Source organism: Trachemys scripta, chromosome 4, assembly GCF_013100865.1.
Source record: "Trachemys scripta elegans isolate TJP31775 chromosome 4, CAS_Tse_1.0, whole genome shotgun sequence".
Lineage (NCBI taxonomy): Eukaryota > Metazoa > Chordata > Testudines > Emydidae > Trachemys > Trachemys scripta.
In genome coordinates, this window is record NC_048301.1 from 56,582,959 (window position 1) to 56,598,520 (window position 15,562).

The window sequence follows — 15,562 nt, forward strand, 5'->3', positions numbered from 1 at the left end:
ATTTCTTTGATTCCTCTCCCCTTTTTAAAAATAGATGTATATTTCAGTTAAAAGCTGGTCTTACTGGCTAAAACCATTTTCACTTCCTGATACATATTCTTCACTGTTTACCTATCAACCGCTTATATTAACTTTTTAGATAGATAGATAGAATTACTGTATCACGCAGGAACCCAGGATCCCATTGTACTAGCCACTAGGCAAACACAGAACAAAAATAAGTAGATTGTAAGCTCTTTGGGGCAGAGACCAAACAGAAGACAAGATACAACAGAGGATACCATAAAGACAAATGGGGGAGTACAAGAAAACAATGTCAACATGATAGGCAGTGGTCTCATCATACCAATGGTCTACTTGTTGTCAAGTTTAGCATAGGCCTCACAGAAAAGAAGAGTTTTAGGATGGGTTTTGAAGGAAGATAGTGAGGTAGTTTTGAGGATGTTTACAGGAAGCTTCTTCCACACAAGGGGCAGCATTGGGAGAAAGCATGAAGGTGCTTCTTTGACAATTTAACAAGTGGGCTATGCAGACTGGCATCATGGGCCAATCGGAGATGGGAGTTGCCATCTAGATTGCAAATGAGAGATAATAGATAGGGTGGGGACATGCTGTGAAGGGTCTTAAAAGTAAAGACAAATAGCTTATGCTTGATGTAACAGAGAAAGCAAAGCCAATGTTGGAATGCAAAGAAAGGGGTGACATGGTCAAAATGATGGGGTTGGAAAATGATCTTTGCAGCAGTATTCTGAATGGATACGACCGGGTCAAAACTGCATTTCTGCAGGCTAGAGAAAAGGATGTTGCAGCAACTGAGAAATAAGATGACAGCCTGGACAAGAGTTTTATTTGTGTGGACAGATAGGAAAGGCGATGTCTTAGGCTACGTCCTCACTACGAGGTGGGAGGGGGTCGATTTAAGATACCCAATTCAGCTATGTGAATAGCATAGCTGAATTCGATGTATTGGAGACGACTTACCCCGCTGTGAGGACGGCGGCAAATCGACCTCCGCGGCTCCCCCGTCGACGGCGCTTACTCCTACCTCTGCTGGTGGAGTACAAGCGTTGATTTGGAGATCGATTGTCGCGTCCCGACGAGATGCGATAATTCGATCCCCGAGAGATCGATTTCTACCCGCCAATTCAGGCGGGTAGTGTAGACCTGCCCTTAGAGATGTTTTGGAGAAAGAATCTGCAAGATTTAGACATAGCCTGGAAGGCTTGTGGGCAGGAGAGGAAGATTAAGTGATCTGCTGAGTTTGCGCTGATGGCTAGACAGCCACAAGATGACAGAGGCTGAGATTTTAGTGTGGATAGAAGAAACCAAGTAGAGATGCAAATTGTCAGCATAGACATGGTAATTGAATTTCTTTACAGTTGAGATTACCAAGAGCTAAGGTGTGGAGGGAGAAGATGAGGAGACCAAGAACAGACCCCTGTGGAAACCCCATAGAAGGTGGAGGAAGGGAATGAGAAAGATCCTCCAAAGGACCTGCTGAAGGAACAGTTAGAGAGGTAGAAAGAGAATCAAGGAAGGTCAGAATCACAGAAGCCAAAGGAGAGAAGATTTCAAGAAAAGAAGCATGGCTGATGGTGTTGCACGCAGCTGACAGGTCAAGGAAGATGAGGAAGGAATACTGGTTCTGAGGTTTGGCTAGAAAGCTATTAGAGACTTTGATGAAAGCAGTTTCAGTGGAGTGCCTGGAATGGAAGCTGGACTGGAGAGAGTGTAGGATGGAAATGGAGGAGAGGAACTTCAGACAGTGATTGTAAACAGCATGTTCAATGAGCTTAGAGATGAGAGGGAGAAGGGAAATGAGGCAGTTGCGGGTGAGGGAAGTGGTGTTAAGCATGGTTTGGATTTTTTTGTTGGTTTTGTTTAGGACTTTTTAAGATGAGGGAGAATAAAACATGCTTGTATTCTGAGAGGAAAGAGCAAGAGGGGAGTGAGAGGCGGAGGAGAAGAGTAAGGTAAGGCATGAGTGTGGGTGCGGGGAGATCAGGAGAGGGGATGGGACAATGTCACTAGGGCAAGTGGAAGAGGACAGCAAACAAGAAATTTCTGTATCTGTGACGGGGAGAAGGAGGAGAAAGTTGTAGGAGAGGAAGGAAAAGGAGGGCTGGCTGAGGGGAGAGGGAAGGTCACATAAACTGTATTTTGACTAAGGTGAGAAGCCACCTGTAGGATTAAACCAGATTCTTTATTTAAGCAAATCACAAAAATGTGGCAGCTCTCCCGCTGTGTCCTCCTTTACACCTTCTCCCAGCTCCCTCTTGTGTTCTCGAGTATATATTGCATAAAGTCACTCCAGCTCCATTCAGCTACCATTGAATCCAACATGAAACCCAGTTATCTGGGCATCGAAACTGTAACCTATTTTATAGTGAAAAAGATACTGATCATAAATAACTAAAAAATTACTTTCAAATTTAAATAAAACAATAGATCATGTATGTGAACAAGAGTAAGTTAACCTTCTGAGTTTCTGCAATGGATATGTGCTCTCTTTTTGTTGCTTAGAAAAATGTACAAAGTGAGATTGCAGTGTGCCAACCTGAGGTTTTCAAAATCATACACATTTACTTTCATTTCTGAATTAGAATGTATTAAAACCAGAAAAGGGAGCGGTCTTACCCCAACCTCTTCATTCTTTATACTCTTTGCAAAATGCTCAGAGTATTCACACTGAATTTCCTGTTGTGAACCAAGTAACATTCATGTATACCATGTTCATGTGAATTACATGTGAGAAACTGCATGATTTTTCAATGTGACTTATGTGAAAACTCACCTCAGGAAATGCAAATTATTTATGGACAAAACCCATAGTATTTTTAAAATATCAATTAGCAATTCTCTCAACCACTTAGAGAAGATATTTATAAACCCTTTTCATTCTTCAAACAAAAAGCAAAGAATCAGTACAATATCAGCTGTCTTCTATTCTAAGAGTCTTTAAAGAGAGCTTTGTTTCTATAAAACTGATTTTTCCCAAAGCCATGGTACACGAGACGATCACAAGACCTAGTTACTGAATTCATCTTATTGACATTAGCTCTTTGATTTGAAAATAGACAGTTAGTTAAAAACAACCTCCCCCCAATACAAATATAAAATTCAAGCAGTAAAAACCACTTATTAACCTGTTCTGTAACTGTTGTTCTTTAAGATGTGTTGCACATGGCCATTCCATTTCAAGTAGACAGAGGATCATAGAATATCAGGGTTGGAAGGGACCTCAGGAGGTCATCTAGTCCAACCCTCTGATCAAAGCAGGACCAATCCCCAGACAGATTTTTGCCCCAGATCCCTAAATGGTCCCCTCAAGGATTGAACTCACAACCCTGGGTTTAGCAGGCCAATGCTCAAACCACTGAGAGAGAGAGAGTCTGAGTGAGTGAGTGAGTGAGTGAGTATGTGTGTCAGATTTTTCCTTTAGTAGTACCTATCAGGGCAGCATATGTGCTCTTAGCTACCTCATATTATCGCATAATGGTATAAAGGGTGGAGCTTTCCCAGATCACCACCTCAGTTCCTTCTTATATTGTGATATAGAAGGGAAGGAGGGTGTAATGTGGAATGGACACACACAACACATCTCAAAGAACAGCAATGGTTACAGAACAGGTTAGTAACTGCTTTTTCCTTCAATTGACTGTACATGTCCATTCCACCTTAAGTGACTTACAAGCAGTTAAATCGAGAAGGTGGGTTTCGGAGTTTACCTGAATAATGACTGAAGAACTACTTGTCCAAACTTGGCATCATCTCTTGAATGATTAGATGTAGTATAATGAGTAGCAAAGGTATATATTGATGACAAAGCTGCAGCTCTGCCAATGTCCGTTATAGGTAATAGAGCCAAAAGCTGTGGAAGCTGCTTGAGATCTTGTAGCGTGTACATTGGCAATGTCATAACAGACATATGCAGGATGAAATCAAGGACAAAATCCTCTGTGCCTTTCATACTATTCACAACTGACATGAATAGCTGTGCTGATGAGCTAAAAGACCTACTTCTGTCCAAGTAAAAAGCCAATGCCCTTCTTACATCCAAAGAATGGAGCCTCTTCTCATCCTTATGAGAACAGGGACTAAGAAGAAAGTCAGTAAATATATGACTTGATTGAAGTGGAAGTCTAATACTACGTTAGTTAGGAATTTCAGATGTGGATAAAAGTATACCTTGTCCTCATAAAAAATTGTTTCAGGTGGGCCAGCTACCAGTGCTCATAATTCCACCACCCCTGTTAATAGCGACCAAAAAGTTGTTTTCATGGATAGATGCAGCAAAGAGCAGTCCTGTTCATAGGGCGCACCCATCAACCTTGTTAGCACCAGATTAAGTCCCATGGAGGAATGGGAGTCATGACCTCCATAACCTGTCCAGACTCTTTCAGAATCTGACTGACATAGGATTAGAAAACACTGAGCGGCCCACAATTGGTGGGTGGAAAGCAGAGATAGCTGCCAGCTGAATTCTGATGGAACTAAATTGACAGGCCTTGTTGCTTCACGTAGAATAAATAGTCCAAAATATGTCAGATAGAGGCCAGGACTGGCAGTACACCCTTCTGCTTTGACCAAAAGGAGAATTGCTTTCACTTCAACAGGTAAGTATAATCTACTAGATGGCTTCCTGCTGGTTCAGGATGTTTTGCACATTCTCCAAAACTTCACTTCTTGAGCATGGAGTATCCAGGTCATAAGATGGAGAGTGGCCAGACTGAGATATAGCAAGAGACTATGGTTCTTGGAAATCAGGTCAGGTTCTGTAGGTAATATTAAAGGAGACCCAGCAGAGAGGGCTCCACAGACTGAAGAACCAATGCTGGTGTGGCCAATGCAGTGCTACGAGGATCACACAAGACCCAATGAGTACCACTAAAGGAAAAATCTCCGACACTAAAGTGGAATGGATATGTGCAATCACTCAAAGAAGAACTAAATATTCATTACTTTTGCCACCTACATTAAACAGCTGAGATGAAACCTTATCTGCATTTTAATTTTCAGTTACAATTTTATTAGCAAAGCCCCATATATACTATTAACCAAGAAAATCAAACCAAACACAATCAAACAAATTCAAAACTAAGACTGACTCAGTCCTTAACTCATCCTATTGTTTCTAAATATAACCATACGATATGAAACACCATACACAAGTAGGACTACCAGACTTCAATAGGCATCTCTAGGCACAAGCCAAGGAAGTATCATCTTTAATTTCCTTTTCCTAAGATGGTTTTATATTGGAAGTAAAGTCATGTAAAATTGGACTTTTATGGTTCATGTGGAAAGAAGAGATTTTCTTAGCAATGTTTCAGGAACGAAAGTTTATGAACTCAGGAAAGTTTTACTGAAAATAAAAGTCATCAGGAGTTCATCTCCCCTTTCGCCTAGCACACCTTCCTTTAGCAATAGGGCATCACAGGGGAGAAGCAGTGGCTTTTGCCATGCCCTCACCTATGTTCAGTGTGGATGGAATCTTGAAAGATTTTAGCTGCCAAACTAACGTATTTCTACAAGACATGTGTAAACTGTCAACAGTGTGCCCTTGTTGCCAAGAAGGCTAACAGCATTTTGGGCTGTATAAGTAGGGGCATTGCCAGTATATCGAGGGATGTGATCATTCCCCACTATATGGCATTGGTGAGGCCTCACCTGGAGTACTGTGTCCAGTTTTGGGCCTCACACTACAAGAAGGATGTGGAAAAATTGGAAAGAGTCCAGCAGAGGGCAACAAAAATTATTAGGGGCTGGAGCACATGACTTATGAGGAGAGGCTGAGGGAACTGGGATTGTTTAGTCTTCAGAAGAGAAGAATGAGGGGGATTTGATAGCTGCTTTCAACTACCTGAAAGGGGGTTCTAAAGAGGATGGATCTAGACTGTTCTCAGTGGTAGCAGATGACAGAACAAGGAGTAATGGTCTCAAGTTGTAGTGGGGGAGGTTTAGGCTGGATATTAGGAAAATCTTTTTCACTAGGAGGACGGTGAAGCACTGGAATGGTTTACCTAGAGAGGTGGTGGAATCTCCTTCCTTAGAGGTTTTTAAGGTCAGACTTGACAAAGCCCTGGCTGCAATGATTTAGTTGGGAATTGGTCCTGCTTTGAACAGGGGATTGGACTAGATGACCTCCTAAGGTCCCTTCCAACCCTGATATTCTATGAAATTTTCTAAAGGATTATAACTTGGCCAAATTGGGCTGATTTTCATATGCATAGCAATAGGAACATTCCTGTCACAAAGGCAAATCCCCACCAAATTTCAAGTCCCTGCTCCAAAGCATCGGGGTACCAAATCTTCTCAATGAAATAGATGTAAGAATTTATCACAGCAAAACAGTGTATTTTTCCACCCAACTTTGTTTTTGGAATCAGCTGAACCATTTTGGCTGAATCTATTCAAAACAATTCAATCTGATGCAAACACCCACCCAGCATGGAAATATTTAGCCCAAACAGTAAAAGTTTGATAAAGTTATTATAAGCAACTGAAAATAGCGTCTTATAAAAGGAATTGCTGGGCAACTTAAATAATAGGTGGCACTGCCAGCTTCACCTATGATACACACACACACACACAGAGTAATATGATACTTTGTACTAATGTACATAAAACCTTTAAGCCAATAAATTTAAAGTTTACCAACATTAGTTAGGTTCAATACACCTTTATGAAGAAGGTTTTACACACAATTTAAATATTGCGGACACTGAGGCACAAATATTGGGTGACTTACCCAAGGCCACAGAAGCTTTGCCAGAATTTGGAATGCTTACTTTTAGTTTCCTGTTCTAACCACTGGATGCGTCAATGAATTTGAGAAAAATACCACTGGTCTCTTTCCTGTTCCAGACACTATTTCCTAAGGCAATGTGATAGAGTGTCACTCTGTATTATTTAAATATAAAACAGCTCTGAATATTTTCTCCAAAGTTTTATTTACTAGTGTGAACATTTCCTTTACAGTCCCTGCTGCTGAGATAGATTCCTTAAGGGAGGAGAGACTACTGGGTGGAGCTGGAGGAAAGGTTTATCTTTTGGAGGCAAAAACTCTGCCCTGGGACAGGTCTAAAAGTGGTCATAGGGCAGACAGCAAGCTCAGTTATTCTAAGGCTAGAGAAACATGATGTATTTGTATATGGACTAGGTGAGAACTGCCCACAGAGATGCATATATAGTAGGCCTGTTAATTAATCACAGTTAATTCACACGATTAACTCAAAAAATTAATCGTGATTAATCTCAGTTTTAATCACAGTGTTAAACAATAGAATACCAATTGAAATTTAAATATTTTTGGATGTTTTTCTACATTTTCAAAAATATTGATTTCAATTACAACACAGAATACGAAGTGTACATTGCTCACTTTGCAAATATTTGTAATAAAAAATAATATAATGTAAAAATCAGTATTTTTCAGTTCATCTCATACAAGTACTGTAGTGCAATCTCTTTATTGTGAAAATACAACTTACAAATATAGATTTTTTTGTTACATAACTGCACTCAAAAATAAAATAATGTAAAACTTTAGAGCCTACAAGTCCACTCAGTCCTATTTCTTGTTCACAAACACTAAGCCAAACAAGTTTGTTTATATTTTCAGGAGATAATGCTGCCCACTTCTTATTTACAAGGTCACTAGAAATGAGAACAGGCATTCGCATGAGACATTTCGCATGGGACATTTGTAGCCAGCATTGCAAGGTATTTACGTGCCAGATATGCTAAACATTTGTACGCCCCTTCTTGCTTCGGCCACCATTCCGGAGGACATGCTTCCATGTTGATGACGATCATTAAAAATATAATACGTTAATTAAATTTGTGACTGAACTCCTTGAGGGAGAATTCTATGTCTCTGGCTCTGTTTTACCCGCATTCTGCCATATATTTCATGTTATAGAAGTCTCGGATGATGACCCAGCCTATATTGTTCATTTTAAAAACACTTTCGCTGCAGATTTGACAAAACACAAAGAAGGTACCAATGTGAGATTTCTAAAGATACCTAAAGCACTCAGCCCAATGTTTAAGAATCTGAAGCACCTTCCAAAATCTGAGAGGGACAAGGTGTGGAGCATGCTTTCAGAAGTCTTAAAAAAGCAACACTCCAATGCAGAAACTACAGAACCTGAACCACCAAAAAAGAAAATCAACCTTTTGCTGGTGGCATCTGGCTCAAATAATGAAAATGAACATGTGTCAGTCCATGCTGCTTTGGATTGTTATCGAGCAGAACCTGTTATCAGCATGGATGCATGTCCTCTGGAATGGTGGTTGAAGCATGAAGGGACATATGAATCTTTAGCGCATCTGGCATGTAAATATCTTGTGACACCAGTTGCAACAGGACCATGTGAACACCTGTTCTCACTTTTAGGTGACATTGTAAACAAGAAGTGGGCAGCATTATCTCCTGCAAATGTAAACAAACTTGTTTGTCTGAGAGATTGGCTGAACAAGAAGTAGGACTGAGTGGACTTGTAGGCTCTAAAGTTTTAGAGTGTTTTATTTTTGAATGTAGTTATATTTTTGTACTTAATTCTACATTTGTATGTTCAACTTTCATGATAAAGAGATTGCACTACGGTACTTGTATTAGGTCAATTAAAAATACTATTTCTTTTGTTTTTTACAGTGCAAATATTTGTAATAAAAATAAATATAAAAGGAGCACTGTACACTTTGTATTGTGTTGTAATTGAAATCAATATATTTGATAATGTAGAAAACATTTCAAAAACATAAAAAACAGTTAAATTTAAATAAATGGCATTCTCTTATTAAAAGTGCAATTAATTTTTATTGCGATTAATTTTTTTAATCACATGATTAATCGTGATATATATTTGATGTATTTTTGTGAGAGTGGATTGAATTCCTCTATGTTTAACATTTTTATTCGGACACTTCTGTTTGTTTGGCACTAAAACAGGAAAGGAAAAAAAATCATTTTGCATCCAAATAATGGAATTTAACCACTTAGTTTTTGTTCTGACATAGAAGGACATCTCAGTGACAGGAAAGCTGAGCTGCTTTTCACTGTAAGAAAAAGATTTATAATATACAAGACCCCTGTGACATTTTTTTCATATGAACTCAAAAAATTATCCTACTCAAAATTTTAAAACTAGATGCTCTCCCTTCAAGCAAATACATGATAGTTTTGGCAACAGAGCCTTTAGGGGATTCCACAGTTCAACTATGGAAGCATGTGATTTAGGCCTTGTCTACACTAGAGTTACAGCTGAGTCTGGGGATCTGGTTGCAACATGCTTCTAATCCATATCATAGATGGGTCTCAACAGCACTGGATGTCTCTTCAGGTCCCAGTTAATACTTAGCATCATAAGTCTCCTGTCTCTACTATAAATCATTATTATTTATATTTCAGTTGTACCCAAAAGCCCCAATCATATGGAAGCCCTGTGTGTTAGACTATATAAACATGTAAGATGGCAATTTAACTGAAGCAACAATGTCAGCACATGATCTTATTGTGAGTCTCATGATATCTGGTGGTTTCTTTAAAGCCACAGCTCCTGGAGACATACAAGAATCTTAACTTATACTAAAAACAAACAAACAAACAAAAAACAAGGGAACACAACATTTCTTGTTTTTATAAAATCTCATGATTTTGATGGATGTGATACATGACTTTTGAAGGGTGGGTCTGACAATAAAGATTTTTGTTACCAGGTCCTCAATTTGATTGTAACAATAAGATAGACAGAGGCCTCACAAGTGTGGAAGCGGCGCGAGCCAAGGGATGTACTGGCCACCGCTTCCAGCAGCTCCCATTGGCCTGGAGCAGCGAACCATGGCCAGTGGGAGCCACAATTGGTGGAACCTGCGGACGGGGCAGGTAAACAAACCGGCCTGGCCCACCAAGGGCATTCCCTACACAAGCGGCGTCCCAAGTTTGGGAAACACTGATGTAGCCCAAGAACTGCAGTCAAGTCTTTTGGCAGCCTAACCTAATAAGCAGCACAAACCCCGTACCATACACTGCTTTTTGTGTACTATATACACTGTGGCCTTGATCCTGCAAAGACTTATGGGCGTTCTTAACTTCACTATCTTAAGCAGTCCCCCTGTGACTAGTTATAGTGGTAAAGCTAAGCACACGCACAAGGACTACAGAGTAATCTAGTTAAGCATGTGCATAAGCATTTGCAGGAATTGGGGCCTGATTGAACTGCCCATGATGATGTCATGTCCATTTGAGACATGTCAATTCACTTTTGGCTACTAAAATGTAAAGAAAACACTGCAGCGTTTCACAAACCCAACTCAAATATGTAACATTATCAGATGATCTTACAACTAGATCCAAATAATAGAAATCCCCTTTGCTTCTCTTACCACAGTGAACAATTAACAACAAGGCTTGCTCATAATTTAATAAACACAGAAATATATCTCCTCAGAAAAATGGTACAAGTTTCCACAGTGTTTTAAATTTTAACATTTAAACAGCAGCTGCAGAGGATTTGGTTTTAGACCTCTGTGGCAGCAAAGTTTGCACGACATGGTAACTTCAAAACGGGAGTTATTTTATTATTTCCTGCAAGCCTTAATCTCTTCTTAAGCTTTTAATTTGTACTTTGATCATTCAAACAGCATTACTGCCCGTAGAAACAATTCCCAAGAATTCTACCAATGAATTACTTTTGGACCATAAATTCTGTCCAGTTAATAGTTCACTTAACAAAATGAAAGCTGTGGCCTGCTTAGTGGGCCAGCGGTTGCACTTCAGTACAAGTATAACTGAAGAGATCCAGAAATCCATATGCTGAAGTGAAGGATGGATAGCCAACCCCTGTAGGGTTGCCAACTTTCCAACTGTACAAATCCGAACATCATAGCCCTTCCCTGAAGCTCCTCCCATTCCTGAGGCCTCCCCCCCATGATCACTACATTCCCCCTCCTTTGGTGGCTCGTTCTCCCCCACCTTCATTCACGTTCACTGGGCTGGGGCAGGGGGTTGAGGTGCTGGAGCGGGTGAGGGCTCTAACTGGGGGTGCGGGCTCCAGGGTAGGGCCAGAAATGAGGGGTTCAGGGTGCCGGAGGGGGCTCTGGGCTGGGGTAGGGAGGGGGTGAGGACTCCAGCTGGGGGTGTTGGCTCTAGGGTGGAGCTGGGGATAAGGGGCTTGGGGCACAAGAGGGAGTTTGGGGGGTGGGACCAAGAGATTCAGAATATGGGAGGGGGCTGTGGTGCGGAAGGGGGTATGGGCTCTGGACTGGGGGTGCAGGCTCTGGGGATGAGGGGTTTGGGGTGCAGGAGGGGGCTCCAGGCTGCAGAGTGGGGCCAAGGGATTTGGAGAGTGGGAGGGGGCTGTGTGTTGAGACAGGGGGTTGGGGCGTGGGAGGAGGTGAGGGCTCTGGGATGCAGGAAGGGGCTCAGGGCTGGGGCAGGGGGTTGAGGTGCGGGCTTACCTTGGGCAGTTCCCAGTCAGTGGCGCAGCAGGGATAAGGCAGGCTCCCTGCCTGTTCTGGTTCCCCGCTGGGCCCCGGAAGCAGCCAGCAGGTCCGGCTCCTAGGCAGGGGGGCCAGGAGGCTCCATGCGCTGCTCTCACCTGCAGGCACCGCCCCCCTCCCAGCTCCCATTGGTTGTGGTTCCCAGCCAATGGGAGTGCAGAGCTGGTGCTCCGGGCAGGGGCAGTGCATGGAGCCCGCTTCTGTAGTGCAGCACAGTGCCAGGACACGTAGGGACTAGCTTGCCTTAGCCCTGCAGCACCGCTGACCAGACTTAACAGCCCAGTCAGCATTGCTGATCGAAGCTGCCAGGGTCCCATTTCAACCGGGAGTTCTGGTCAAAAACCGGAGACTGGCAACCCTACCAACCTGAGCAACAAAAGATACAAGCCCAATGTCACTAAAACATGCTATTTGCTATAAATAAAGCAATGGCAGAGAGCACCCTCTGCCCACCAAATCATGGAACTGCTTTCAGTGCATCTACTACAATCCATAGCCAGCTAGGTATTCCAATTTAAACTGCAGGAGCATGCAGTGGGTATCCCAGAATGAAAGAGGGTAAATATCCACCCAAATCCATTCATAACAGCACAAGAGTCATAGTCATCATCTTGATTCTCTAGTCTTATGACTTCAGTTGATAGTTGTGGGAGTGAGGAAGGAATTGCTTGTGTAGATCTGTATGAAAAGTTTCATTCACAGCCATACCACTAAATGTTGGATTTTTGCCTTTAAAACAACAAAACAAACCTGAAGAGATCACTTGTTCCAGGACCCTTGCCAGACACAGCATTGTACAACAGTTCCACAATAATCTGGATCTGGCACCTGGATCCTAGTGTCTTCCAGAATTCAGTGATTTGTAGTTAGACAAAAGTTTGAGATTGGATAAAAAGATTTAAAAACAGTAATGACTTTTTTTTTTTTTTAACAGTATCTTTATGAAGGTGGTGAGTAGAGTTTCATTTTGCGAGTATGGAAGCACTGTTCTGTTTCCTTCTCATTTCCCTTATCTATGAAGAACTTTGGGAAGTCACTGAAGTGTGTAGCCCTCTCCCGTAAGCGGTAAAATCACACAAAGCATGCTCACCCCTCCCCCAACTCTTTGTTCTTCACACCCAGATGCTCTAGAACTAAAACTCCCCAGTATTCCAAGCTCCCAGAAAAACCTGGGCCTTGTCGTGCCAGTTAACACGATGCAGAGATAATTGTCCAGCATGCAGTATATATTTCACATTATACCAGTATATTGTAACATGATTCTCATGTGCAACACTTTAAAACACAAACATTTTGTTATCACAGCATTTATATGAACCTGTTGTAGTTACATGGCCAAAGCACCAATCTTACACTAAGTTAGTATAAATTAATTTACTTGCACTACAAGTGCAAAATACCATCTGGTAAGCCAAATCAACTACAAAATGGTTTTGACAATAGATATTCGGTCCATTTGACAATCTAGAACATATAAAACAGGAAAATAAGCAAGTACAAATTTTCACCCTGCGTAGGAAATGCACTTATAATTGGATGCATAACATATGGTAGATATGAATATCTTACATGGGTGAAAAATATTCAGCTCGTGGTAAAAGTTGTGCACCTAAATATCTGGCAAACACCACAAACTATAATGATCACTTTAATAAAAACCAAATATATTATCAAACTTCAAATCAGAGCCTTAAATAGTCAACAAACTACTTTAATTGCAAATGCATTGTTTAAGCCCTAAAATTGGTCATTATTAAAAGACCACATCTGGAATGTTTAGGGTTTGACAGAATTTTTTACGGTCTGAAATAGGACTAACCTGGACATAGCTGCTGCTGTGTCTGAGTAGTTAGTTTTTCTTGGATAGTGCATTTTTCCAAACGCTCTCCAGTTGTGTGCTGATGTAGGCCTGGTTGTCTTATAGAAAATCCCAATTCTCCAGATTCAGGAAACTTCAGATAGAACTGTGATTCCAAATCATTAGCAAAGGAGAGGTTTGTGGCATCATGTCTCCCACTGCAATAGTCATTCAACACAGATTCTTCCTCAGTGTTCTGTGTAGGTAGTGGAAGAATCCTATGGTGCAGCTGTGGACTAGGCAATCTCGAAGATAAAGGAGAAGGAATAGGTGACATTTGTTTGTGTGCATTGGATCCTGAATATGAATTATTAAAAACATTACAGACAGCAACTAAAGAGGGTGATAGTGGCCTTTTCTCTTCTGGTTTAATGTTAGTGCTTGTCTGAGAAATATCAGTTCTTAAATGTATTGGCAGATTTAAAAACAAACCTTTGTTGCTCTCCTGGGGTAAGGTAGCTCTTTTGTCATACATTGAGCCTGGTAGGTTTTTGTCTGCTCTTGTAATTTGTTGTAGTCTCTTCCATTCTGCAGCTTCATCTAAACTGTCGTTCTGGATAATTTTCAGAAGGGTTTTATTGACTGCTCCCACAAGGTTGCATGACTCATCAGTAATCTGCAGTCTCTCTTCTTTGCTCTGCAAAACACAGCCATTGCGCTCCTTTTCCTGCATCACAGTGTACTTAGAGTCAACAGCAGATTCACCTATACTAAATACCTCAGCTTTTGTTATAAATTCCCTGCACACTTCAGAGAGAACAGGTGTAACAGTTTCCTTATCTTCTTGAGTATCAGTGTAAGAAAGGTTATCATCAGACTCTGTATGGGTTTTTATAACTTTCTGCATACACGCGCTCAAATCCTGTACTTTAGCAATGACTCCGGCTGTAGGTTTCTTACTGCAGGTCTGCTCAGTATAGTCATAACCATGCAGGCTTTCAGCTGTTGCAGTCTTGTTTAAGGCCTCAAATCTGTTAGATAAACTGTCTTGGAAAGAGTTCAACAAAGGGCTGCTGTGCTGCACCTTCATTACTTTAAGAGTACCCTCTGCATCACCCAATAGACCAGCACTGGGATGTGTAATACAACTTCCATACACATCATTGTCATATTCAGATAGAGAATCAGACAGGTCTGTTTCTGATTTCAAAGTCCCACTGCACTCAAGAAAATACCCATCTTTTCTCCATCTTTCTGGTGGTATATTCATGTCAAATCGTAAATCATCCTGGTCTTCTACTGTCTGCCAATTAGAATTGGAAAAGGAACCAGGAGAGCTGCCAGCAGAAAATTTGGTGGGAAATGTCCTTTTATTTCCCAGTTGCATATCTGTCCTGTTTAACACAGAAGGTTCCAAATCGCCGTGAACCTTCTTTTTCACTTTCTTGTTTATGAACTCCTCCAAGCTCTCTCTCCTTCTGCCAGTTTTCCTCATCTTTTTGTTTCTCAAGCTGGGTTTCTGATCTGTGGATCCCAAAAAGGTTTCCTGCTGATCCTTGAAGCTTAAGAGATCATCATCTTTAAATTTCAGTCCTCCAGAGGCATCCTGTAGCTTCTCCTCCTGATTTCCCATTTTAATACCCAGAATGTTGTGTGAACTGAGTAGGTTAGCTAACAGCCTCTCTTTTTCAGCAGTTAGTTTATACAGCTCAGTGAGAATATCTTTAGTGGTAGTTTGCTTGAAAAAAATATCTCCAACATTTTCATAAGGTTGCTCTCTCGGTTCTGCTGTCTCTGACCCTTCTCTTACTTGATAGCAGTTATGAAAACGTTTATTGGATTTGTCTAGAGTTACACAGCTCTTGTACGTAAATCCTCTGACTTTTCCCTTTGAGAGATAGAAGCTGACATAACAGAGTTCCATAATGGGCCTGTGCAATTGGAGGATAGTATGAGTGCCTTCCATTATGCTCACCTAATTATTCATTCATTTAAATTATGTGGTCAGTGTTTCAAAGCTTGCATGAGACAGCATGTGATGTGGAGAATGTACAGAAGGCATCTGACTAATCTTCTACAGTAACATTGCCTGTAAAAAGGAAAAAAAATATACTTAATGAAGGCAATTTTGATGTAACAAACTGCAAATTAGTAGCACAACATCACAATCTTTTCTCAATATACTTCCTGATAAATTCTTCAGTGGAAAGAAGGGTAACACAAAAAGGATGGCAACACTAAAATTCATGCTCAGTGTCA

General features: G+C 41.0%; 1 protein-coding gene across 2 annotated transcripts in view; it reads right to left on the reverse strand.

Annotated features, from left to right (window-relative positions):
* The window catches only part of FMN1 (formin 1), a 369,260-nt gene extending 353,905 nt beyond the window's left edge, over positions 1–15,355 (reverse strand). The window contains exon 1 of one of the 2 annotated variants that reach the window (XM_034769715.1): positions 13,325–15,355. In XM_034769715.1, the coding sequence (XP_034625606.1) occupies positions 13,325–15,269 (1,945 nt within the window). In that variant the 5' untranslated portion in view covers positions 15,270–15,355. The remainder of the gene's footprint in view (positions 1–13,324) is intronic. The other variant, XM_034769716.1, reaches the window with a different exon arrangement.
* Positions 15,356–15,562: the final 207 nt, after the last annotated feature.